Here is a 27,800-nt window from a genome sequence, read left to right as displayed (position 1 = left end):
CTGTTCTAAGGCTTCAAAAACAACTCACCATGGAGCACGAGCCTGCTAACGGCAAACCAGATGCACTTTCATGACACGCCAGGCTCTGTTTCTACCATAATAAAGACAACTCCCACTTACTATTCCGTGTCACAAGGACCAAACAGCATGTTACAAAATACACTCAACAAAATACACTCAAACAGTTTGCAATTGATTTTCTCACAGGAAACGTTTCAACCATGGAAACCATCTCACTGGCTCATTTCAATAAAGGATCCAAAATATCTGGGCCAACAAAGCAAGCTGACTTTGCTTTTCTTTGTAACAGTGCTTATTCTTACTGCTCCAGGAGATGCCAAAGAGAAAGAAGAGAGGCCCAGATACAGCAGTCTCCTAGACGTCCTGCCGCCTTTTTCCTCTGAAAGGTTTATGTTGTCATTGCCTTTTTAATTATTCTAACAAGGGTATACTGAGATCTTCTGAAGCACTTTCAGTAAGGCAAAGTCCTGTCAAATGTTATAGTTCGATTTGTCCCATTACTTTTAAATGCATTTTGTTAAATACTATTATAACTAAGGGTGACTTTTACCAAGGGTCCCTGCCATCTAACACAGGAGCTAGGAATTATTTTCTAATAAACACTATAGTACATATTTTTTGACCTTGAGACTGAAGATTTATATCTTAGATGGAAGAAAATAAGATTCCAGATCAATTTATGATACTATAATTTAAATAATGTTGACAGAAAACAGGTGACAAAAAGTGGCCCCCAAAATCAGGTGTGTGTTGGATCAAACTCCCTCACCACACCTTTCCAAATATATTTCAGCCACTTCAACTTACCTGCTACAAAAATAACAGAGGCACTGCATCCTGATGCTGGGTTGTAAGAAGCAGAGGGTTTTCCCTCCCTCAGGCCTGTCTGCATAGGTGAGATGTTTTTGTTTTCCAGCTGTCATGTCTGTGTGATGGCTGGCACCAGGACCTGCATGGCCTGTGGTGTTTTTGTTTTCAGTGATGAGCCCTTCCAGCTCCTTCACTTTGTAAACACTGAGCTGACCCTAACTCCATTACCAATAACCAATACAGTTTGGGGAGACTATGAAAGCTTTCCTATTCTGCAATTTCCATATGCTTGGTTTCGAGAGCTGCTATCAAAATGACTATGTACAGAGGAAAAAAAAACAAGAATTGTGGCTATATATTAAATATTTTATAAGTTATACAATAAATAACACTAAAAATAATGTCAAGTTGTGATTTTAACTTTGCCTTCCTTTTTTTAAAATATAAATATATTTTTAAAAAATTATGAATTTTGACTTCATCCTAGAGTTTTAGAGTATTCCCTACGAAGTCTCCAAACTCACTTCTGTTTTAAATACAGAGTCCTCACTAAACCTCAAAAGTCAGTGACAGAGCTCTTTTCCCTCAACTTAAAAGAGTCTGTGAGGAATTCTGTAACACAATGTAAAGATTCTTCAGTGCTCAAATATATCTTTCAAAAACAATAAATCTCACAAGTCTTGATCTTAAGAGAATAAAGTAGAGCCCTTCTTTGGACCCACCCTTTAACACTTCTGTGCAGAGTGCAGCCCGCAGCTCCACACTTGAGCAACACATTTCAGGGTCCCAACCTAATGGTTAATGGACTCAGAAGGTTCAGAGTATCGACACGATGCTAGTGACACCTGGAATACAGCTCAAACATTTAAAACATCTCCATAAAGAATCAAGGATGTTGAGCTTTGATTTTCCTGTAGAGATAAACATAGTCACATACAATTCTAGAAGATTCCATCTTGGTGTTTTAGGCACTAAAAAAACCATACCAGAGTAGAATTTAATGTACTTCTCCAAAGGTACTTAGTGATACCATTGGAGGATATTAGCCCAAGCCCTACTATCAAGTGTTCTGCTCCCCTGCACTCCACAGGACTCTGCCAATATTCTTTAACACTGACTCTAGATTCTTGAGAATTAACTGACCTTGCCCAAGTAGATTTCCAAGAGCTGACTTCAGAGAACACATCCTTTCTTAGGGACAGCTGCTGCATTTACAGGACTTCGAGTTTCTATATTTCTGGGCTATAGTAAGAATGGGGGTCACTATCTGCTGCCAAAGCACTGCTTAATATCCTGGGGACTGGGAGTCACTCAGGAGCCAGCAAAGCATGCACTTGCTATCTCCCTTCCCTGCAGACAGTCTGCTCTCCTCTGCTGTTTGTCTTTTCATGGAAACAACTCTTCTGCACAGTAGCCAGTGGCTGTCTCTCACTGTGCCACAGGAAAGGACTGCCTAGCTGGCAGAGCCTGCTGTGTGTAAGCAGGGCCTCTCCAACTCTGTCCTCTTCCAGCCTGCTGAGTCCCACACAACTGTGTCCTTTTTTGGTCTATGTTTGATCCCGTTCTCTGACTTCTTGTAACCTCCTCTCCAGGCGATCCAGCTTGGCCAGGTTTTCCTTCAGCAGCTTGCTATCTGGAACCAGCCTTAGGGCTCTCTCATAATAGGCCCTTGCAGACACATAGCTTCCCTGCAGGGAAAGAAAGAACAAGATTGCTCAGCACACCCCTCTGAAGATGGAGAAGGAACCTCTCTTTCCTCTGACTGCCAGTGATCAAGGCTTCCCTAAGGAAACCTTATCCACGGATATTTTCATCCTTATCTCTTGGTGCTTTGGGGGAATCCATTTGTTTTAAGAACCAGCCAGCTGGGAAATGTGGAGACTGATAGTTACAGTATAAGGTTCAACGGCAGAAACACAGACTTCAGCTTTCTCAGTATGGAGAAGGAGACTGTCATTTTATAGTGTTCTCAGCAGGTTAGCACTGATCTGTTCTCTTGAAGCAAATAGGCTTGGGGTAGGGCGTGGTAAAGGAGGGGGAGCAATAATTAAACAGATATCCATTTTATCTTCTTAGTTTGTTATAATCTTCATCTTCAAACACAATAGCAGCCTTTGCCTTAACGAAAGCTTTACACAAATTAAAGAGATGGGCTTGGAGCTGGACAGATGGCTCAGTGGTTAGGAACACTTGTTTTTGTAGAGGACCCTGGGGGATGGCGCCATTCACAGCACCTACATGATGATGGCTCACAACCACCTGTGACTCCAGTTCAAGGAACTCAGCACTCTCTTCTCACCTTTGTGAGCACTGCATGCACATGGTGCACATACATGCAGGCAACACACTCATACACACAAAGTAAATACATCTTTAAAAAAATTTAAAGATGGACTTAGGTTTATCTCCTAGCCATAGTATTTGGTGAAAAGCACCAGCTAGCCACTGCAGAAGGGCAGAAGGAACAGGACCTCTGACCTGCTGAGCACACTCTGTCAACACTCACCTGTTTAATAACATTAAGATCAGTGTGCCTGGGTCCAAATGGCCACTGACAATTGGGCAGAGTTAGCTTTTTCCTATTCCCCTTCCTACTGCCTAATCTTCCTCATCTGGTGCAGCCTTGCAGATCTGTAACCTGCAGAGCCCAAAACTACAGCTTCTATCGTCCATTTCCTCTGCTCACAGGCCCAGGAAGCTCATGAGACTTACAAGACTTCATGAGGCCCCTCCTTGAAGTTACATAAGTAGCAAACAATTGCTGGAAGTTGAGGAAGGAGCCTCTAGGGACTCAGCTGAGGGGGCTTTCAGAAATGCAGGTGTTCTTGAGTCACCCACAATCCTGTAAGATACCCCACTAGAAATTCATTGCTTGACCTTAGATAGGACCTTTTCTGTGGTCTGTTCTGTCTGGAGCATATGTTTACACCTTCCCCAGGAAGCTGCCCAATTTATTCCCATCCTAAAACGATGAATTGATTTATATAATCTTCAGCTGTAGCTCCCATGTGGGATGACACCAAAGATGATCTAAATTTCCATCACAATATAAAACAACACCTCTCTAAGGTAGCAACTAGTGTTTACCAAGATGTAAGTATCTTCCCACATGTGACTGTGTGGAAAGAGCTTAGGTGCTGCCTGATTCTACAGAGAGACCCCCACAGGATGCTGTAGTCATTTCATCATTGGCTAGACTGTTCAGTTTCTGTGACTCACTTTTTGGTTATTATGGTGTCTGTATGTGCAGCTACTGAAAGAGAACATGAAAATGACGAGAAGAACTTTGTACCCTGAGTACCAGTAATGGCTTGTGCAGAGAGACACATCTGAAAATTGATGCTGAAAGGCCAAACTGCTTTGGAACAGGAGCCCAGTTCTGTGGTGTTGTTGGTTTGCTAACTCCAGCAACCTCTCCTGAGTCTCTGATTTCTATTAACCTTAGTGTATATGTGGGCACCTGCATGTTTTTTGATCCAAGATACTTCATGTAGTGGGCCACAAGTTCTTGGAGCCTACCCTGAATTTGGGTCTCACCCTTAACCTTGGTATTATCTCAGATTGCTGGGTTTCTCTGCCATTTTAGACAAAATCTAGTTTGCCTTCTCTCCCTCAAATTTCTCTTTTCTTGATTAAACTGTAAACTCCGTTTACTTTTTCAATTATATTCCTTAAGTCAATTCTATGCTGTATAGGAATTTGAATGATCTGACTTATAGAGCTTAATTTTAATTAATTAAGATTAAGACTCATCAGGCATACCAGACACATTTCCTGGGCCCAGTTGCTGTTATCAGCTGCTGTCTGTTGGACAGTGAGACACAGAATAAGCTCAGCATCATAGAGCCTTCACTGTACAATAACATTCTACAAAGCACAGATGGTCTCCACAAGGCCATGCTGAAACAGTATTTTGAAATATGGCTTGGATGATGGAATCCTCTTAGAGGTTGCAGTTCCAGCCCATCTACCTCATTTTATGTAAAAGTTATAGAACATACTAGAGAGTGAATATCCCTAACCCAAAAAGTGCAAAAATGTTCAAAGTCTGGCACTTTCTGAGCAGACAAGATACCATACATGGAAGATTCTGTAGCTGAATTCATGGAGTGGCCTACTGTCAAACTATAGACACACTGAAAATACCCTATACAATTACCAGCAGCGTTGGTGTGAAATCTGGAGGGAATGTTCTATTTATCTGAGGCACTTCAGGTCACAAGCCCTGACTTAGACACATTGAGTGATGAACGTCCGTCCTTCCTTCCTTCCTAGGGCAGTCGCAACTCTCATGGTCTTCTTCCCATCTGTACCGCCTCTGTGTACGTCCTTATTTTGACTCTTCTCCTCCATAACCCTTGGAGACCCACTCTCCCCAGTCACAGGGCAGAAGCCAGGGCCAAGGTGAGTATCACTGTGATGAACACACCTTGCAAAAGACACAGCAAGTCCAGAGTTGTTCCTGCATGCCTAGTGATAATATCCTGGACTGCTATGGTGGCCTCAGCGTGACACTGCCAAGCTATGTGCTCACTACACATTGTTCAAATTCACCCACAGGATTGTTAAGCTATGAATGTGGGAGTTTCCTATTGCTCAGGCTGACCCATGGTATCTGCAGTGACAAAGGCTGATTAGTTTAAATAGATGCCAACTACACTAGAAAATAACACACTCAATAGATAAATTAACAACTGAACTTTGATTTTTGGTATATTCCATCTGAGAAAACTGTACATTATTTTTTTAAAATACTAAATATATAGTTTAAATATTTAAACAACTGCACTATTCTAAAGAAAGCTTCACAGCTAGGTGTTGTTGAACATCTCATAGTACTGCAGACCACAGAGTCTGTGACTCTGAGCAGCAATGTACTTACGAACACCCTCACTGAGGTCTGTTGTCTTACCCGCACAGCCATGAGTCCCTGTCCCTTTGCTGCCTTAGAGTGCTCAGTGCCTGTGGAAGGAAAACACTGGCAGGCCTCCCGGACATCCTCATCACCGCACTGTCTGCACCCCTGCAAAGTCTGAGAGAAGCCTGCAGGCAAGTTAGCTCAACAAGTCAGACCTTGGTATCTCTGTAAAAAGTCCTTCACAGCTCCAGCTTATCTGACATGTAGCCCAAGTTCCTGGGAAGCTCCTGTAGGCCTCACTCTCTTAGGCCTCAGCTTCTACCTTCTCTTCTCCTCTGACCAGCCATAGTCCTGCTTACCATTTCCCAAACACACCAAGCACCTTCAGCCTCAGACCTTTGCATGTGCTCTTTATTTGTTCATATGACTTTATCCCTTCAGCTCTCTGCATTCTACAGGAGCCTTCTTCTGAGAGCCCTGCCAACACCCTCTTGTCTTTCCCTATCTTTCTCATATGTTTCTGACCATCAGATATATTCTAGGCATGTATATATGGATGTGTGCACGTGTGTATTTATTGCCTGTCACTCCAAACTCGAACACAAACTCTAGTGGACAGCAGTGTCTGGCTTGTCTGATCACTGTTACATGCCCAGTGTCTAGATGTGCTCCTGGCATGCAGGTGGAGATGCCAGTAAGATGAGTGAGTGCAGATGGGAATGAACCATGACACATCTTTGACTTTATTGGGTATAAACAACAATCCCACCCAGGGTCACTTTCAATCATTCTTGGCAGAAAGACTCACCCAAAGTTAGCCTCAAGGAATGTGGACCAAAGCAGACAAATGTGCTTTCCACTAAAAGGTTAGGGAATAAAAAATGTTTTCAACACACAAAATAAAGGGGCAGTAGAGATGGCTTGGCAGTGAAGAGTGCATACTGCTCTTACAGAAGACCCACATTCAGCTCTTAGTACCCATGTTGGGCATCTCACAAGGGTTGTAAATTCCAGCTCTAGGGGACCCACGAATGCCCTCTTCTGGCCTCTGAGGGCATTGCACTCAAATGTACAACCCCATAGTCACATACACATAATAAAAAATAAAAATGAAAATAAAAATAGGAAATAGGAAATAGTAAAACAGTATTTAAATTAACAGTCTGGTGTTGCTAGGGAGTCAGCAAGCTTCATAGGGTCAGTGCACACAGACCTCAACTGCTGTCTGATGGCTCTTCTTCTCAGCACATGTGACTCTCCTTATGATCAGCAGTGCATGGATTTTAATTTAGAGACACTTAGAATGGGTCCATAATGTCTGCTATTTAGAAAATGCAGCTCTTGTGAATTTTACTTTTATTTTTTATTTTTTTTAAAGATTTATTTATTATATATGAATACACTGTAGCTGTCTTCAGACACACCAGAAGAGGGCATCAGATCTCATTACAGATGGTTGTGAGCCACCATGTGGTTGCTGGGATTTGAACTCAGGACCTCTGGAAGTACAGTCAGTGCTCTTAACCACTGAGCCATCTCTCCAGCCCAAATTTTACTTTTAAAATGCCTGTTCTGAGTATTCTAATGCTTTCAAAAAAAAAATGAACAGTGGCTTCTGAACCAGTGTGGACGAGAACACAGTGAGTGCCACACCTACCTGGATGTGCCGGATGCCACCCATGTTCATCCATGCCTGTGCCTGGTCAGGATCCAGGGTCACAGCAGCTTCATAGCTCTGAGCAAGGAAGGATAGCTTCATGTTAGGCTTGAGAAGTATCTGAAGTGCTCCAAAACTGTGCAGACCCCCTGTGCACATGGAGAATCTGATAGGTGACAGCCACTGGCAGGTGGCAAATCCAGTCTGTTATTTTTTCAGAGCTCATGGTTTTGAAGTGCACATGTCTGGCCTGCCCTTGAGGAAACAGGGATTTCTGAAGCAGTTTGTGTGTGTAGCCTTCTTCACCATAAATGAGCTGATGAGGAACATTTCTGATGGAATTACAGAATCCAAGAAGTGTGTAGTTCAGTACAGAGCACAAGCTCAGCTAGTGTGAGGTCCTGGGCTCAATCCCCAGCACTCAAATATCACAGAACTGGAGGTGCTCTCCTGCGCAGCTCCTCGGTGGCCCTGCAGCCTCCCACTGGTTGCTAGGCTCCAAAAGTAGCATGCTCACATCGCTTTATGGGGATGTGGATACCTGTCTTTTTTTTTCTGTCTTTTTGAAGGTGCTCTTAGCTGAAATGTGGTGGCACACTGCTATAATTTTTGCTGCTCTGGGGTAAATGACTGGCACCTTCATAATGAAGTGTTTAAATTTGTTTTGTTTTTGTTTGTTTTTTGATTGGCCTTGAACTTGTGACCCTTTTGACTCTGCTTGCAGATACAGCACTCCATCCGGTGGACATAATAATGTTTTTAAACAACAGTGTGTGTGTGTGTGTGTGTGTGTGTGTGTGTATGCTGTGTGTGTGTGCGTGTGTGTGTGTATGCTGGGTGTACATGCATGACACTATAAACATGTGGAAGTGAGGCCAATTTGCAGGACTCAGTACTCTCCTTCTACCATGTGGGTCCCAGGTGGTCAGGCCCCGGGAGGCAAGTGCCTTTACCCACCGAACCATCTTGCCATCCCTGATCAGTACCTGATATGGTACTTATTAAACTTCAGAAGAAAAGTCACTACAAGAATGGATGATCTGGAGGGGCTTCTTGAGGTGGCAGGGGAAATCCAGAGGTGCTGGGAGGTCACATACACGTACCTGCCCAAAGCTACTGGGCTCCAGTCTAGCAGTGATATAGACAGGTTCTTGCAGAGAGAACAGAGTACACTGGCTCTTTAGAATCCTAGAAGATGGAATTCTCTGAGTGCTTTCTATCCACAATAACTCAAACTTAAATGTAGAGGGACTGTCTAAACAAGTCATCAAACATTGGGGGCTTAAATGCGATGTAACAGTGATGACTCATCAGGAAGTCCCTCTGTGACCATCAGTGACTGAGGCTGTGTTGGCTTTCTTATTGACTGCAATATTCACTTAAACCTGTCAAGCAAATGACAGTTTTGTATGTTTTACCTCAAAAGCTTTGTCCAGAAGGTTCTGTTCTCTTAGCTGGTTGCCTTTTGTAAAGAAAAGTTCAGATATGACTTTTGGGTCCTTGGGCTTCAGTTGAAGAGCCTTCTCTATGGCCTCGAGTGCCTGCGGCAGTGGGAAAGGAAGGAACAGAGAGGGCCAGGTGAAGAAACCCCAACTTAAGGAACAGCATTTACACCTTGGTTCATATCTGCCAGTCAGTGTGACACCCAGCAAAAAAAACCAACAGTTTTCTCATTGGGAATTCATAGCTCCAGAAAACCATTCCTTCAGGTTCCCCATCCACAGATGACCAAGAAGCAGACATTGATCTGCTGCATGACTGCACTGGGGTTTGCCCTGGTCACATGTCCTTCTGGACCTCCGACCCCTGTGTCTCCCCTGCCTTTGCACACAACAATGGTTAGAAGCACAACTCTGCCTTTGTGTTAAGACTTCCAAGTTTATCCTAGAATCATGACCTTTCCCCACGTCTGTGTGTTGGAAAGGGAGGTGGTGTTCTAGTATTGTTTACATCTTTAACTGTGTGGTCTGTCCCTCCTCTCCCCACCCTTTGTGCCTTAGGCATGCCCGATTGACCCTCCCCTCACACCATGCTGAGTGGAAGCCTGACCTTAACTAGCCAGGCCCTCTGATTCTCAACGGGAGGCTTGGTGACCCTATTTCTGATCATACCAATTGTATTTGTCTTGTGATTTCTTGACATATCTTTGCCTCTTTTTCTAAATAAGCTCCCTGAAGACCAGGGATGCATTTTTTCCATCCTACCTTATACCTGGAATCTATTACAGTGTCTACCACACTTTGCAGGCATTTAACAGTATTTTCTTGAGTAGATTCATGAATTTTATAGTTGTGTGATTTTTTTTTTAAATAGGTAGATAAAGAGTCACAGTTCTGACAGTTCTGCCTTTCAGGGCTGACATGAGGACTGCATCAAACATTAGAACTTGGAGAGCCAGCAGGCATACAGGAGCTGGGCAGCTGGACACAAGCTGTAATTATGAAACAAAATATCTGTAAGCCAAAGAGAAGCCAAAGACATGCTGTTTCAAGTTAGGTTGGGAAGTAAGAGGTTGTCTGAGAAAAGCTCCCAGAGGGTAGGATGTGTAAACTAATGTTCTCAAGCCTTCCCGGCCTTGTGAACACGGTGCTGGAGGAGCTTGTGGTGTACACTATTTTCTATGTAAGACCACACGAGGCTCTGAAAGCCCTTTTCTACCTTGTCTGGCGTTCCCACTTGCTTTGGGTGGCTGAGTGCTTGGTTACCTTCTCATAGTGCTCCTGCTTGCTGTAGATTGCTGACAGGAGGCGGTAGCATTCCAGGCACCCGGGCTCCTCAGATACTATGTGGCTGGTTATCTTTTCAGCTTCTTTGGTCTGACCCATCACTGCTAAAACCTGTGCCTGCAAAACAAGAGGGCACTGAGCTTAGAAGACACTTGGTCACGCCTTAGCAGATGGAACAGCCTCTGCAGAGAGATATGTACAACACATCCCAACTCAAAAGCATTTTAGAGAAGGCTGAGTGGCTACAGCCGACAGTTCAGCATCTGGCTGCTGATACATGTGTGCATTTGGTTGCCACTGGTGGTAGTGCCACAGACACCCAGCAAACGGTCTAGACTCTTAAAAAAAAAAGATGTCGAAACACACCAGGAAGTAGTTCCATACCATTCTGACAGAACAGGATGTTTGTAAGAAGATGACAAGGCTGATGGAGGAAGAAGGAAGCATGAAATTCAAAACACTGAAATTAGCTGGGACAGTGGTGGTGCATGCCTTTAATCCCAGCACTTGGGAGGCAGAGGCAGGCGGATTTCTGAGTTTGAGGCCAGTCTGGTCTACAGAGTGAGTTCCAAGACAGCCAGGACTACACAGAGAAACCCTGTCTTGAAAAACCAAAAAAAAAAAAAAAGACCCACACACACACTGAAATTAAAATGTTGGTGATGTTAACTGCCCTGAGTTTGATACCACACTGCAGTTACATGAGAGAATGTCTTTACAGGAATCACATAGGAAGTAAGTTAGAGAGAAAGGGAGTGGCATCTACAACAAACTGTCCTGCCAGCAAAGACACACCATGAACTGATGAGCATGCTGATACACTTATACATCTGCATAAACACACCTGTCTGCTCACTCTCACACACCAGTGGGAGTGACAAGCAAATACATCAAAGGGCCCAGAACTAGTGGACTTGGGTCAGGTATTCCAGACAATTTTACTTTGGTTTGGTTTAGTTTGGTGCTGGTGACTAGAACCCAGGCTCTGTGCATGCTAGGCAAGTACTCTGTCAGTGCCCAAAGCTCCCTCCCTTGAAACTTCTTTTGGTCAGTTTGAAGTTATCTGGAAACAAGGCATCTCAACAATGTGAGCATCACACAGCAGCCCTAGCAAAGTGTTTCCCTTACAGCTCAGAGGCTCAGCAGTCTCAGCTCTGTTTGCAAGCTGCACTTATACCTAGTGTCACTTCCTCTGCTTTCTACTCACCAGAGCCAGGCGGAGATCCCTCTGGGAAGGCTGGAGTGAGACAGCTTCCCGGTACACTTCCAAGGCCTCCTTGTGTCGGCCAGTGTTGTAATAGAGTGCTCCTAGAGGTGACAGTACCTCAGCAGTGCGGGCCACCTTCAGGGCACTAGAGAGAGAAAAGCAGACAAGATGTTTCCTTCTGTGGACACATTCCCAAAGGTCTGCACTTAGCAGAGGGAGGACTGTCCAGTTAGATACTTGCTTGAACTTAGTCTATTTTGGACCAAGATCATGCTGTACCCTGGGTGAATATGCCTGTGACCTACTAACTTGGCAACTGGGTCTCAAGAGTCTGACTTGGTTTGAACTCTCTTGAAGTGAACTCTCATGAGTCTGACTGCAACAATGACAGACTTGTTCAGGTTCTGACAAAGTAGCAGCCTTTTCAGACATCTGTTTCTACATTGAAATCAGTGTTTCGTTTTGTGTTGTCATCCACAGCTCCAGAGAAGTGGGCTAACTAAGGTAGAAAAACTGCCTTCAACCCTGAGGAGCACTGTGGCTTCAGCAGTCGGGGTAAGTGCTGTGAGCTCATAACTACACTGCCATGCTGTTCTGTCACCTGAGTTGGCAACATGCGCTCCTGTTCTGAAAGTCTGTTTGTTCTAGCATTTAAGAAGCCTGTGGAAACTGCTGATGGCTCCAGGAAGCCGAGAAAGTGGAGAGGGACTGTACCGTTTGTACCACTCTTCAGCCATGCTGTTCTCTCCCAGGGACCTGTAGAGACGGCCCAGGTTCACCACAGCCACATGATGGCTTGGGCTGAGCTGGATGGCCTGTTGGTAGTGAGTCACAGCCTTCTCTGGAAAGCCTGCAGTATGGTGGGATGAGAAGAGAACAGACCACAGGGATGAGAGGCATGGCTACCAGTCTCCTTTTTGAGATATGCTATTCTTTCTAGCATGACAGCATCATACCGTCAGATATGCAGTTTGTGATCAGCTTGAATATCGGCCTCTTATGCTTGCCTTTACCTAAATTTGGGCCATTTCATTCTTCACCAACACGTACAAAGAAATTAGTAACAAGTCAGCAGTGTTGTTTGTTTGAGATACAGTCTTATCCTTTAGCTAAGGCTGGCCTGGAAATCACTATATAGCCCAGGCTGGCCTTGAACCCTTAGACACCCACAGCTTTAAATACTATGATGCTAAATCATACACATCTAAATGCTATGATGAAAAACATCATATCTGGTCTTGATTATTCATCTAAGACACTGTTGGTTCCCACTGTACACAAAATAAAACAGGGCATTGTGGGAAGAACACAGGCCTCAGGAGATTCTAAAAGTCTGCTTTAAGATATGTGGCAATGTTCTCTTGAAAACTTTTTATTGAAACCTTTTATTGAAAACATTTTATTTAATGTTACTTGTGTGCATGTGTGTGTGTGTGCGTGAGTGTGTATGCCTGTGTATGTGCATGAGCTTACCCACTGGGCCATCTCATTGACCTCAATTGTCTGCAATTAATATGACTTTAAACATAGTATCAATGTCACTCTGCATTTGCCCAGCGTGTATATTAAAACCTCTATGTTCACAAGACCTCCACAGATGCTTAGGATCCTATTTAGCTGCCTCTTGGGATTCAAGAGGTATTTTTTAAAACCACCCAAACAAGACGATCTCTTTACAGGTGTGAATGTGTGTGCGTGCGTGCGTGCGTGCGTGCGTATACTAATGGGTAAAGACCTTAAAAGACTTGATAACAAAAGTCAGAGTGAGACTCAGGTCTCCCTGGTCCAAGAAGGTCCCAGAGAAGCTTCCAGGAAACTACCTAAGTGATTGAATTTCAGAATGGCCCAAAGGGTAACACACTGAATGCCTGGTGTTCACACTAATCTTCCCAGCTATGCTCTCTGAACACAGGCTTATCAAGGACCATGTCATAGGGTATTCAGTGATTTGTCAGGGTTCTCTCCAGAGGCTCCTGTGAAACTGCTGTTGAATTGAAATGAAAGAACAAGCTCTGGTTCAGGCAAGTGAGCATGTGCTCTTCTGGTCTCCCTACTTTAATGATGTATTATCATGTGTCTAATGGTCCAGCAGGGGGCACCACACAGTAATTTTATATGTAAAAATAAGCTTGCTTTCCTTAGATGATCCAAGTGTAAATTTATATTCTATTAAACAGAAAAGCTTCACAGATCCTAGAAAATGAAAATCCTTTCAAGAACTCAATATTGAAAAAATAATAACCAGAACTGAATTCTCCTGTAGGATAGTCTCTGAGCCAATAGGACAGAATAGCACTTTTGTATTAAAGCCAAGAGTCATCACATTACTTCTGAGGATTCATTACACATGAACACAGAGCTCTGCAGGAATCACAAAGGAAACTGAATTTGCATCCAGTTCCACCCACCACAGGAGACCACTGTGTCAATTGCTAGAACATCAAGGAAAAGTTCCAGAGGCTTAACAAAGTCAATTATTAGAAGCAGCCACTATCTGTTGAAAGCTAGGCTTGGAGGTGGGTTCTCATAGAGGAAGTACAGCCCTGATGTACAGCCCTGTGGATGTGGTGGTAAGAAAGACAGGACACCTAGGCTTAAGGCAAAGCCACTTCCTGCACTGAGGAGTTTCCTTATAGACAGGATTCTATCCTGTATGAGCTTGGAGATTTAGAAAAATGACACCCTCACAGTATAGGGCAGTCTGAAGTGTGAGCCACCTGCACAGCTGGTGACTGCCACTGGTGTGAGAGAGAAAAGGAACCTCAGCAGAGTGGTTTCTCACTCACCAGAGTCAACTAAGAAAACTGCGTAGTTGTTGTGTAAGTCTGAACTATCCGGACAGTTCTTTATTCCAGCCTGGTAAACATCTTCAGCTTCCTTAAATCTTTCCTTTAACAGAGAACAAAGAAAACCAAAGTTTTATAAAATTAACAATACAGTGAAGATTCAGAGTGATCAGGGGAAAGAGAAAGTGCTTATTGAGCCAGGCACTAAGAAAGATAGGGGCTTTGCCTGAATCCATGTCTATGCTAACCGTGCACAAGCACAGGTGTGCTTAGTGCCTACCACTGTGAATATGCTGATACTTACTAAGATGAAGCATCTGGATGGACCCAGACCTGTATGTGGAAAAGGTCTGAATGATTTTCTAACTGGGTTCCTCTTCACCTTGGTGACTCTAGTGGAAATGCTGAATATCAGTGCAGTCACTGAGGCACAGAGAGGTAGCTGCTGGGCTCGGAGGCAAAGTACTCGGGGTTGATGCATTTACAGGGAACACTCACCTTCTTTCCTACCTCCCTCTAGAATTTGCTAAGGAAGTTTACAGTGCATGATTTGTGTGTGTGTGTGTGTGTGTGTGTGTGTGTGTGTGTGTGTTATAGCCCAAGTTGACCTAACCTCACTCCATAGCCCAGGCCGGTCTCTTAACTCACTACAAGCCTCCTGCCTCAACTTAAGTGCTTGGATTGGGGACAGGTTTTAATAGAGGTGAGTGCAAATGAAGGGAGGACTCTGTCTTACCCCTTCTCTTCTTGAAGTATTCCCACAGCTTACTGAATGCTGTGCACCTTGCTTTATTAAATCAGTGCTTTCTGGGGCCTGGAGAGATGGCTCAGTGCTTAAAACCATTGGCTGTTCTTTCAAAGGACTCAGATTCAATTCCCAGAACCCACGTGGCAGCTCACAAGTGTCTGTAAATCTAGTTCTAGGGGATCCAACACCTTCATACAGACATGAATGCAGGCAAAACATCAATGCACATAAAATATTTTTTAAAATGGATGTCCAATACTAAAGGATATAAATTATATATAAAAAAGATAAATCCATGTTTTCTGAGTTGGCCTCTACAAAGTGCCTATCTGTTTCCCTGAGGCATATGGTACACCCTACACCAACCCATATGGTACACCAACCCATATGGTACACCCTACACCAACCACTACACCTCCAAAGGACTATTTTCTAACTGCCCTCCTGCTCTCTGCACCTTAACATATTCTAATTATTTACAATTTATTAAATTCAGAACCCAATAACTTATAGATATTTTTCTGTAGTCGTATAAAATCATTATATCAACCATTCTTTTGAAAACACATAGGTTAAAATTATGTAAATAACCAAAGGTTCTGAGAACTACTCAAAACCTATAGTTAACAGTTTTATTTTTTAGTACTGTGTTAATGTCAGGCAAAAGAAGCCAATCCAGTACAGAGTACTTTGCAACTTTTCTTTAGTATGTTAAAAGTTTATCACAAGTCAGACATTTGAAAATGGACACTTTGGCCTGTCAGGGAAGGTGTGTGGGGTGACTATCCTTCATGCTACTCTGCAAGCCTGGCTGGGATCTGGAACCCAGCAGGACAGCTGTGGCTCTTCATCTCACGTGGAGCCACCGGTGGTGACTGACACTAGTTATTTCAGCACCATTGAGGAAAGGGGAAAGTTTCCGTGTGACAAGATTTATTTATTGAATCAGATCCATAGGCCAGCAAAATGGAGATGTACATTTCTCAGATACCTTCTCTAACTGCCAAGATCAACAACTGTCACACTCAGAGAAGATGAATGAAAATCTCAAAATAGGTACTTTAGATCTTAACAATAAGTTTGAAAGAAAGCTTTTTTGTTTGTTTGTTTGTTTGTCTTTTGAGACAGTGTTTCTCTTGTAGCCTTGCCTGTCCGGGATTTCACTCTGTAGACCTATCTGTGGCACACACACACACACACATGTGCACATGCCCGTGTACACACACACACACACACATACGTGCACATATGAATACAAACATACACATGCACACACATGCATACACATTCACATGCCCATACAATGTATATGTACACAAAAATGTACATACACATGTATATACACATACATGCCCCCCACATACATACATACATGCACACCAATGCAAAAACACACATACTTTTTTTTTTTTAATAAAGAATTTTGGGTCTTTACCTACAAGGTCCTATCATGGATGGGAAGGGACTTACAAGTTCTCCTCCCTTCTTGAAGAGCTACCAGTAATTAATGGTTGCTGGGGAAGGAAGACACCTATTTCTCAGTGGTATAGTTTATTTAAAATAAGAAACTCTAAGATAAATAATGCATTTATATAAAAAATACCTCCCAATGCAAAAGGACAGTGGCATTAACTGAGATATTTATTACATTATATTATTTTGGTTGTGGGAATACTGGAGGCAGAAATCACAGCCTAACACGTGCTATTGAGCGATATCCTGGCCTTATTAATTTAAATCTTTACAGATCTCTTTAATGTTTGACCATTAAATCTATCTAGATATTGACACCAGCTCTTGTGACAGTGGTATTTAAGTGGTTTCTTTCATTGTTGGTTGAAGTATGAAGAAAATCTGACTTGACAAGATGAAAAGCAGAAAGGGGCTGCCATTTAGTCATCTTTTTGAACAGTGGATATATCATGTGAGCACTAAAAACTACTGTAGACTCATAGGAGGATGCCAGGGAAAGGAGAGTCCCTCTTTTATATTTGTAAGACCCCTGCAGAGACCACTGTGGACCCAGGTCCATGGCTAGGTGTATTGAATGTGCAGGTGGTGTACAGTGGAACATCCTAACAACAGGAAACAATCTCTGGCACAGCCACAGGTCTAGACCCCACCCAGAAACGTGTTTGCTCTAAGCAATAAAACGAGGCAGCCGTGAGATAACTGTTCACTAATGGAGCTCTGGGAAGCTCCAGATGTATGTCTGTGGCAGTCTTGGGAAGCCGAGGACTCACGGATTGGACACTCTGGGAAGCTGACAAGTCTGACACCCTTCGGCTTCATAATTTCTTGCAGACTTTGCTAAGAAACTACTGAAGACACAGCAGCTCCAAAGCTGAAGCTGCCCAGCGGGGGTGGAGGTGGGGGCACTGCCTGGGGGTGGGGACTCCTGCCTCTTCACTTTCACCACTGTCATTCTCTTACCAAACAGTAAACTATCAACTTCAAGTGATCACAGGACATTTGTGAGAAATAGTCTATCAATATTTGATGTCTCATTTTCTTTCACATCCAACTGAAATGAATCAACTAGCTTGGCGTTCTTCCTCCCTGAGGAAATGTTTGGCATTTTCTAATGCTGCATGTCTTTGTCTCCGTGTGTGTGTGTGTGTGTGTGTGTGTGTGTGTGTGTGTGTGTGTTAATGGAGTAAAAGAGAAATGGCTGCTTCAAAGAAGAAAGCCAGACAGTGAAACAACGAAGAGGACATGGTGGTCGGGAGGAATAGCAGAACATGGGCCACACAGGAAGAAGGGTGGGTACAGGGATTAAAGTGCTAACAAGGATGGAAGAGGGAGTAAGGTCAGAGGAAGGGTCAGGGGAAGGGGGGAAAGGTCAGGGAAAGGGGTGAGAATGGAGTAAGGACAATGAGAAAGCCTTATAGAAACCCACTAGTATGTAAAATAATTTCAAAATCTGATTTTTTAAAAAAAGAGTTCAAATGGAGGTGCCATCCATGAGTGGACAAAGCAGGTCCAGAAAACTGTGGTGAAAATCATAAGATACCTCCCTAAGAGTCAGTTGATAGCGCAACCCTAACTGAGGAACAGTGAGCAGTTGATAGCTCTGGGGAAGGGAAAACCATTCTTCTAGGAAGATTGTTGCTCTGGTGGGTGGGCCCACTCCTTACCCCTCACCCCTCACCCCTCACCCTGACACAGACTGACTGAATTCAGTGGGTTATTTAAGGAAAAAAGGTGGCATGAAGAAGAGAAAGAGATGTGTTAGGGGAAATGGTGGGACCGTAGAGAGAAGAAAATGAGGGATGAATATGATTATAGTACATTGTATACATCTATGAAATGTTCAAGAATAAATTAAATAATACACACACACAAAGGAAAAGCACAGAACAAGCCTCTACAGGAGTGACACAGGGACCAGGAGAGAGGAGACCCACAAGTGTAAATATCTCAAGAGTCCCATCTCAGCTTTTCATATGCCATTTGCCCCACCCTTTACTTTTATGCAGGTGTGAGACACATGATCTACTCCTGGCTGAAAGGTTTTCCCCTCAGTCTTTACGCTTTAGCTTACAGGAGCTGCCACACCCTGTGGGATTCTCATTTTCATTCTTCAGGACTAAGGGTTGTGCACCTCTGGAGACAGAGTACACTAGCCCTGCTCTGTGAGAAGATAACTCAGGAACACAGCACAAGACTTATGAGATGGAGTTTTACTTCTCAAATAGTATCAACATGAAATGATTCTTCTGACACAGGGTCTCAGTCTGCAGCTCACGATGGTTCTAATTGCATCAGTTTTCCAAGTGCTGGGATTACAGGTATGAGCCACCACATCTCATTTTGTTGTTTGTTTTTAAAAAGCTACCAGGAAAAAGGGGTTTACTGTTGAAGAAGAAGAGGGGGAAAGAAGAGGGAAAAGATGGAGACGGGGGAGAAGAGGAAGAGAGGGAGAGGGAGAAGGAGGAGGAGGAAGGAAGAGGAGGAGGAGGAAGAAGCAGCAGCTGTCGCTGCCAAATAACAAACAGCTGGTGCCTTAGTATGTAAATAACAACACATTATTTTTAACTAGTAAGTAGGCATTAAGATGACATTTGTAGGATACAGTAAGGCTCGCTTAGCAGGTAAAAGAGCCTGTTGCTAAGCCTGATGTTTGAGTTCAATCCTCAGAACTCATGAGATGGAAGGAGAGAACAGACTCCCCAGGGTTGTCATCTGACCTCCACCAACAAGCCATCACACATGTGCATTCATATACATACACAAAATATTGTACACTGTTATTTATAAGCTAATGGTAGGGGAAAAGAACCCACCTAGACTACACATAAACCTACATGTTAACACAAGTGTCCATAAGAACCCTGAGGAGGCAGGGTGACTTTGTTTCGAGGCATTACACTGAGTTTGGGATACATGCCATTTCTCGGATTTTAACACATCACACGCATCCTTGTATAATAAGAGAAAAAGCTGATCTCATTTTCTGCCTGAGTTTGCTTTTCTCTGGTCTTTCTATAGCAGAAATGGCTCCCTGACCTGAAAGTCCCAGGCTTGGGGTTCTGTGTTTCTGTCCTGGAGGGGCCCAGCTGGGCCTGTGTTTCTTTGAGACTCTCAGGCTTCTACTCTCAAATGTTGGGATTATAGGCCTAAGTCACTATCCCCATAGCCATAAGGATTTTCTCTTCTTTTGTTTTTTTAAGACATAAACAAATAATTGAAAGCTATTGTTCCCAAATTTCCCCACTGAAATAGCTAACTGGAAAGGGTAATCAATACTTTGAATGGCAGAAGTAAGGACTAAAAAAAGTCCTAGAAAATCAGAAATTTCAGGTAGAGACAAAGAACTTTGGTTAAAAACATATCATTCTGTGTAACTTAAAAGCCATTCTATGGTACTTGCAATAAGAGGATGCCTCAACTTGCCACCCAGCAGCTCTGTTAATCACCAGGCCTCAGAAGCAAGTTCAGAGCATCTCAGACAGAAGCTTAGCCCAGAATAGGGCCCCAAGGTGTTGATGTGCTAGTGAACCAGCCCCAAGCTGTGAGCCCTGAGCAAAGCTACTGCCCAGTGAAATTACACAAATATTGTAACTTTAGAGATTGTCTCTAGGGTTGAACTGCCTGTGGTGACCCAGAGACAGCTTTTCTAGTCTCTGTGTCAACCCATCAGCAAGAGGCCTTAAGACTCTGTGCATAGCCTTCCCTTTAGTGACCATTCCCTTTAGTGACCACTTCCAGACTCCTGGGCTCACACAGGTCTACTTGTCAGTCCTAGTTACTATTCTATGCTCTCAAGGACTTCCTGGACCTTTTCCAGTGTTCCCAGTCTGCCAACAACTGAAGGACTTAACTACAGGCATGGGTAGAGCCTGAAAGTTTACAAAGTATCCTTCCAAGAGAGGATTCTCCAATGGAACCCTGAAGCAGCATTTTCTGTCTGATCAGTTGTTCTTGGCTTGGTGAGATATCCGTTTAATCTTCATATTAGCATAATAGCACAATAAATGTTTATGTGAATAAACCAAGCATATTAAATCAAGCATATTCAAAAGACATCCTAATTGCCAAGTGCCTCACAGCCCATATGCCATGCTCTCTGCAAACTTGAAAATAAATACAACTAACTGTACATCCTTTCACACAGCTTCTGGAAACTTGCCTGCACATGGGAGATTTTATTCAATCATTTCTTATGACACTGGTCTTCAACCACAGTCAGCATGGGTGTAGGCTGTGGGTGGGGCAGATAGTAGCTCCACTCAGGGAGAGGGGAAAGTGTCACATGTGTGTGCAGGCTGACCAAGGTTTAAGAATATCACTTCCATATTTTTTGGGGTTTGAAAGTCTAAAATCCTGTTAGAGGTGACAGTGGAAGGGGTTGCTTCAAACACTGTCAAGTCTGTGGATTTTCCTCAACTCCTGTTTGCCACATTGTGTATCAGAAACCTTGTTTTATCTCAAAAGTATTTCAGAGGTTAAGATAAGATGTGTAGACTCGGAGAAGGGAGAGGCCTTGAGTTCTGCCCAACAGCTGTCCTATCTCTTGTGTGAAAACCAATTGCTTTCAGGGTAGAAGAACCCTTCAGACTTTTCAGTGAGAGATTCTAGGGTCCTAAAGCATTGCACAGTACCCTTTGCTCTAGAGTAGAAGAGGGGCCAAAGGAAGTGCATTTTGTCTGTCAGAAAAGATGAAGGTCTTCTGCATAAATTGTTTCTCTTCACAACTGTTGAGCTCCAACTGTGAGAAATTCAATAGTGTTTTTACATCTGCTTGCCATGTTTCCACAGAAAATAACTTAATCAGGAAATCATTTCAAATATTCTATTGAAACTCTTGATATTCAGCTAAGGAAAAAGTATATATATGTTAGTCTTTAGAAAAATTTGCCTGAAAATGCCTTTATTTCATTGAACAAACAAACAACAAATGGCCACTTGGTTAAGGTCTGCCTACTGTATTAGTGATCTGATGATGGTCCTGGGTCCTAATACGAATGTCAAGGTCACTAAACATTGGGATCACTTTAGAGTAGTATCTTTAACTGAACTCAAGAGTTCATCAATTTAGAAAAGGAAAACAGAAGAAACTTTGGGATATCCACTAAGGTCCATTACTTTTCACAGAATTAACACACAAATGGTTTATCTGTATATAAACAATGACACTAATGAGGGTGAAGCCAGACAGCAGTGGAGATACATCCAAGACCATGCTTTTCCTAAAGAAAGTTGTGGTTAGGGGAAGATAAGTCTGAAACACTAAAAATCAATGTTTTGTTTTAATTTTTTAATGTGATGTGGTATACATGTGTGTTTATGTGAGTACACACAACTGCATGTGTGTTCACACTTGTAGGAATGCATGTGTAAGTACGTGCATTTGTAGTATACGTGTGTGTGTGTGTGTGTGTGTACACCTTTGTTGAGTGCACGGATGTGGAGGCTTGAGGTTGATAGTGACTGTCTTCCTTGATAGTGCCCACTTTATGTATTGAGGAAGGTTTTCTCAATTGAACTCAGCCTAACACTCCCCTGTCTCTGCTTCTCAAGTGCTGGGATTACAAGTAGGAACCATGCCTGCTTCACTTTTCATGTAGAGTCTGAGGATCTGATTTCCAGCCTTCAAGCTTTCTCAGCAAGTAGTTTCCCTACTCAGCCATCTTCCTGCCCCACATGGTTTAAATTTCACCTCAAGATAGTAATCCAAGAAATAAAAATACATGATACATATAGACATGATACAATCTGTATGCTGATGTCATGTCGCGAGGGTGAAATATCTCTTTCAGGCCATTTGGTTCCCAGCTGTGTTGCTGGTTTGCAAGCGGAATCTCTAGGAGGTGGGTTCTATGTAGGGGAAGTGGGTCACTGGAAGCAATCCTTGAGATTTATAGCTGGGCCTCCTTCCTGTCTGCTTTCTGGACCATTGAGATGTGAATAGACAGTGGTCAAATATTCCCACCACAGAACCACCTGCCATCATGACTTTGCCTCCACGACAGACTGTACTAACAAACTAAGCAGAATAAACCCCCTCATCCCTGAGGGGTTGCATTTGTGGGGTTCATGTTCATAGCAACAGGAAAAGTGATGAACACAGAGATTGCTGGAAATATAACTCACCACAAAATGGAAAAGTGGACAAGGTTTGGGCAGGAACTGCGAACTGAATTGTTTTAGAAGCAAGAAGGTATTTAGAAAGAAAGAAAAGATGATCTTGAAAAAGGTAAACTGTGTAAAGAGGTATCAGTCCATCAAGAGCCCCCAAGACAACAGACTTGGGTATCACTTGTAGATGTAACTGAGACTTTGCTTGAAGTTGTGGTGTCTTTCTTTAAGAGCAATTCAGTTTACTGCCTGCCTAGGGAGCTGGAAGAAAAGATCTGAGCTGGAAACGATTAGTACAATTTTCAAACACACCTCATTGTTGATAATGAAATCAAGGCAGGAGCATGAGCTGAATAGGAATTAAGAAAAAGGCAAATGTAGAAGTAAGAACAGCACAGGAGAGAAGCAGCCAGTGCCATCCAGATGGCCACCAGTTGAGGTGAGATGAGAAGGGGAGACAGAATTGACCTTCCTAGAAAATACAAGATCTTCAGGCACCAGATTAAGAAGAAAATAAAAAACTAAATGTAACTTAGGAGAAACATATGCAGTCTTTCCAAGACTGAAGCATAGATCTCCCAACCTCACGTCTCAAGATCTGCCTCATCGTAAAGACTCAACGAATGGAGTAAGGGATGATGGCTATGAACTCACAGCTGACAGCAGAGGTCACCATGGCCGGTATCTCATGGCTGCTTCTCACACTAGACCCCAGGGCAGGGCAGGTCCTCACAAGAGGGCACAACTCAATGAGAGCTCGAGTGGGGACTGCACACTCTTCAAGTTTATTTACTTACACATCTGGAATCTACCGACTGCATGCAGCCTGGCAGGTGTGAGAACAGTACAATAAATGTTCTTACAGAGTCAACATTCTGGAGATGGATGAAAGAACACTAACCCACAGAGCTATGTTAGAGAATATAAAGCCATGGGAAATGGAAATGCAGGAGGACAAGGTGATGGGAGACATGACAGAAAGTAGACAAAGGGTCAACAAGGTGCTGCGGGGGCAGAGACTGCACGGCAGGAGTGAAGACGGATCTGCATAGGGATGTGTGGTGGTTGAGGAAAATGCCTGCACAGTGAGGTGCCTGACACGCCTAGGTCCTAGGCAGAGGCAGGGTGTGTCTCTCTGAAGCGAGAAAACGTGATTCTGAGGGATGCAGGCAATCCTTTCCCTGGAAAACCCTCCAGTGTCCTCATGAATGTAAGCCAAAAGTTGTCAAGGACTGCAAGCATACATCATAGAGGATCACTTTAATTTAAACACTGTATGTCAAAGTGCAAGAAAATCATCTATACCAGATAGGCTTTCTGTCTACAGCCTGTCTACATTGTTCAGAGAACACAGTGCCTCTCTATCTGCAGATACAACAAACCTCAGATCAAAAAGAGTCAAGAAAGGGACTGAGAAGATGGTTCAGGGGTTAAGTCTTACAAAGCTTATATATAAGTCCTATATGAGATTAGAGACTGTGTCTGAGTCCCTAGTTCACATATGGCTATGTATATGTATAACCTCAGTGATTTGGGTAAAGACAAGTAGACCCCAGAAACTCACTGGCTAGTTAGTGTAGCCAAAACAGTAAACTTTGGTTAAGTGAGAGACCCTATCTCAAAGGAGTAAGGCAGAAGACAAAGAGAAAGGCATTGGATATCCTTTTCTGGTACACACACACACACACACACACACACACACACAAATAACACTCAGAAAATACTGTGCCTGTACTTTTCTTGTCTTTAGTCCCTAATCAATACAGTAACAGCAGCTATTTCTATAGCTAGTGTACACTGCACTAAGTTTAAGTAATTTAAAAATGTGCATAGGAGTTATTTATCTATGATGTCACTTTATATCTGGGACTCACAAATCCACAAATTTTTATGTCTGAGAAACAGTCTAGAAATGGCTGTATTAAAACACAGTTTATAATTTCAGTTGAATATTCATAGACTATTCTAATTTTGCTATTGGTTGGAACTTTTGAAATGTTTAAAATGCAAATTGTAGCCTCAGTAACCAATATGTGGGGTCAAAGCATTCCTTATGTTTAGCTAAGTGGCTGCTCCGAGGCATCTCAGTTTGACTTTTAAAAGAGGACTGGCAATTGATTGACAGCAGAATCTACTGCTATCAGGGTCACTTTCATGTGTCAACAAAAGCAGAGAGCATCAGTTTATAGAAGATAACTCATGTGCATTCCCCATAGCAAGGGGGAGACAAATACCACAGACCCTGAAAATTGGTTTCAAGTCATTCAGACAAGTGAAGAGGAGACAGGGATTCAAAACACAACTGCCCATGACAGAGATGGTCTCCTGGAAGCCCATCTTGCCATCTGCTCTTTCCTAGCAGGTTTTAAGATACAAAATCATCATAGCACAAGTAAATAGCAATAAAACCATGGAATGCGGGACCACACAGGAGTACATCCTGGAAGGAATGCCAAAGCTCTGGCTAGAAAGCCCCTGAACAAAAGGGAGTCCCCCCAACCCACCCAAAGTACATCTAAGAAGCAGGCAACATTGGGAGAACAGAGCAGAACGGAGCTCACAAAGGGTTGGGAGTTAGTATATTTTTCTGTAACTTTTTTTATTAAAAACATTTTGCAAAAAGTAACATGAAATGTCATGTATTATTCTTGACAGATTTTGTCTCCAAATGACAGCAAACACATCACAGGACAATAGTGATCTTCCTCTCACGGCCATCTCCTTGTACAGTGAGAAAACTGGGCTTCTAGTGTTGATCAAGAACAAACTGAGATGAGACCCAGAGTTTGACAGGAGCTGCCAATTATTAGTTATGTCATTTCTATAAAAATCTGTGATGATCCTGGCAGATGCACAGGACAGTAAACATTTAAAGAAACATTTGTGAAATTAAATGGGAACAATTACCTTCTCAGCCAGCAGGGAAGCCAAGCTTGAATAGGCATCAGCAAAATCTGGACCATACTTAATGGATTCCTTCAGCAGCACAATGGCTTCTTCTGTTTTCTCCTGGGACCTGCAGATGACAGGGAGAGAAGGACACCTTTCATTAGCACCTGCTGCAACCGTCTTCTTAGACTTCAACATTTCATTCAGCAAAGACTAGGTAGTTCACCCTGGAGTTTACTGTGTTAGTGTCTACATGTTCTGCCAGTTAAGCTGAGGCCTAATAGTCTCTCCTCATGTCTGGATTCTCACTGGAAGGCAGTGAGGAGATGCTGGAGATTAGTAGCTGGCCTCCTGCCCTCTGGCTGCTGTGGTTTGAATGTGGTAAGCCCCTGCAGGCTCGTGCACCTGAACAACATTTATTCCCCAGCTGGTGGCATGTGCAGGTGCTGTTATGGGAAGCTGTGGACAGTTAGGTCTTGAGGCCTAACTGGAGGATGGGAGGAGTGTGGGCGTAGATTACTGGGAACAGGCCTTAAGGTTTTACAGACTGGATCTACTTCCTGTCCATTTTTTCCTTGACTGTGTTCACAATGCCACCTTTTATAACTGGAAACCCAAAGAAACATTTTCTCTCTTAAATTTCTTGTCAAGCATTTGGTCTTAGTGGCAAGAAAAGTAGCCAACACACCTGCTACGAACTGTTGGGGACTTTTACTGAAGGGTATACAAGGTATGCAAGCCTGATAACAAGAAGCACTGACCCTCAGGCCAACACTCTGGGGCCATCACCCGGGCAGCTTGGAAGTGGGTATAGTGACGTGAGGATGGCCTAATAGTTCATTTCTAATAGCTCACAGGTCAAAATCCTTTTTTAAAAGATATTTTATGTTTATAAATGTGTATCTCTGTATGTATAGCCTATGTGCAGGTCCAGAAGAGGGTGCAGGATGCCCTGGAACTGGAGTTATAGGTATTATGATCCATCCAACATAGGTGCTGGGAACTCAGGTCCTCTGGAAGAACAACTAATATTATTAACTACTGAGCTTCACAATCTGGTTTCTTAATAATGGCTGCTGGTCTAGGATAAGCCCTGCCAAAATGCCCAACTAAGGTTTAATATCCAAAGAAGAAAGCATCACATAAAATTTATGAAACCAGAAAACATTGTGACCAGTGGCTGGAAAGGGAAGTGAATGCGTTGTTATGTTCTCACTACAAAGTGGCTCTGGGCCTGTCACTCAGTCTCCTCCAGGACTTGAAGCCTTCGAGTCTTGTCCTTGGGTGAAAAGCCCCGCTCCTGTTGGTGCCACAGGGAGACTGTGGATCTCACTGCCTCATTCTTAGGCAGTAATCCCTCTGCTTACTGAAATAACTTCCACAAATACTGATCTTCAATGCCATGTATTATAAATGTGGAAAATATGTAGTATGAAGAACAGAAATCCTGGAACCACAGACAGCCCGTGGCCTCAAGGATCTAGGCTTAACTCTTGGGGGGACCTTTCCCCATTAGGGACTAAACCAGAGGCTGGTGCAAATGTTTTCACAATTCCACTCAGTAAAGACTGCGTACTGGGTGTTCTCATAAATTGTCATGGCATTATGAATTCAGTCCTTACTGCAGCCCCAAGTGACAGAAAAAGTTCACGTGCAGCAGAGTCTAGTGGCTCCAGTTTGCACTGAGATCCTCTTCCAAATGTTCCTCCAGTGTAACACAACTGCTTCATTTTCCTTAGGACAGGTCCAACTCTGTATACCAGGCTAGCCCTGAAATCCCTTGAGGAAAAACTCCCATGTAAGAACAGTTTAAAATATGACTCTAGGATCCTAACACTCTGAGTGTGTGCTCTATGTGGTCTCTGTGTCGGATCCTATTTGTTTTTCTTTTTTTTAAATCCCATATACCAGTCCAATGGTCTGCACATAGTAAAACTCCAGTAAATGCTAAATAATAATAATAATAAATTATATAATAATTATTAAAATGGTAAGTTATTATTATTATTAAATTTGTTTGTTAAAAAAACAAACAAAACTGTTTTGTTTTCTTCGACAGAGATTCTCTGTGTAACAGAGCCCTGGATGTCCTTGACTCAATGTGTAGACCAGGGTGGCCTCAAACTCACAGAGGTCCAACTGCTTCTGCTCCTGTGTGCTAGGATTAAAGACATGTAACACCACAACCTCACCCATCCTAAATTATTTTTAAAGTATGTTTTTAGTATTTTACTTCTGGATCATTGTGCATGTGTTTACATGTCCTACTTCAGCCTCCTGAGCACTGGGAGATTTTAACTCTCAGAAGTCTATTCTCACCTGTAGGAGCTTGCTGTTTGGAGTGTGATTTATACACCTCTGTGAGTGTCATCACATCTGTGTGGGAACTGAAACCTCAGCATACATACACCTAGTATTCTCAGGGACAAGGTCACTCATTCCTAATACCAGTCCTCTCTCCTACTCCTTGCAGGTCCAGGGACTATAAGATATAGTTTGACTGCTTCATGCCAGAAA

The 27,800-nt window shown here is 43.0% G+C and overlaps 1 protein-coding gene across 1 annotated transcript in view; it reads right to left on the bottom strand.

Annotated features, from left to right (window-relative positions):
• Positions 1-1,895: 1,895 nt before the first annotated feature.
• Positions 1,896-27,800, bottom strand: part of Tmtc1 (transmembrane and tetratricopeptide repeat containing 1) — a 193,291-nt gene continuing 167,386 nt past the window's right edge. The window contains exons 13-20 of the mRNA XM_028757542.1: positions 25,302-25,410; positions 14,066-14,168; positions 11,994-12,129; positions 11,280-11,424; positions 10,052-10,189; positions 8,765-8,887; positions 7,347-7,424; positions 1,896-2,519 (exon numbers count right to left, since the gene is read on the bottom strand). Of these exons, the coding sequence (XP_028613375.1) occupies positions 2,379-2,519; positions 7,347-7,424; positions 8,765-8,887; positions 10,052-10,189; positions 11,280-11,424; positions 11,994-12,129; positions 14,066-14,168; positions 25,302-25,410 (973 nt within the window). The 3' untranslated portion in view covers positions 1,896-2,378. The remainder of the gene's footprint in view (positions 2,520-7,346; positions 7,425-8,764; positions 8,888-10,051; positions 10,190-11,279; positions 11,425-11,993; positions 12,130-14,065; positions 14,169-25,301; positions 25,411-27,800) is intronic.

Source organism: Grammomys surdaster, unplaced genomic scaffold (assembly GCF_004785775.1).
Source record: "Grammomys surdaster isolate TR1022 unplaced genomic scaffold, NIH_TR_1.0 126176, whole genome shotgun sequence".
In the NCBI taxonomy this organism is placed as follows: Eukaryota; Metazoa; Chordata; class Mammalia; order Rodentia; family Muridae; genus Grammomys; species Grammomys surdaster.
Note: the sequence above shows the minus strand (reverse complement) of the source record. Positions and strands in the feature narration are given on the sequence as shown.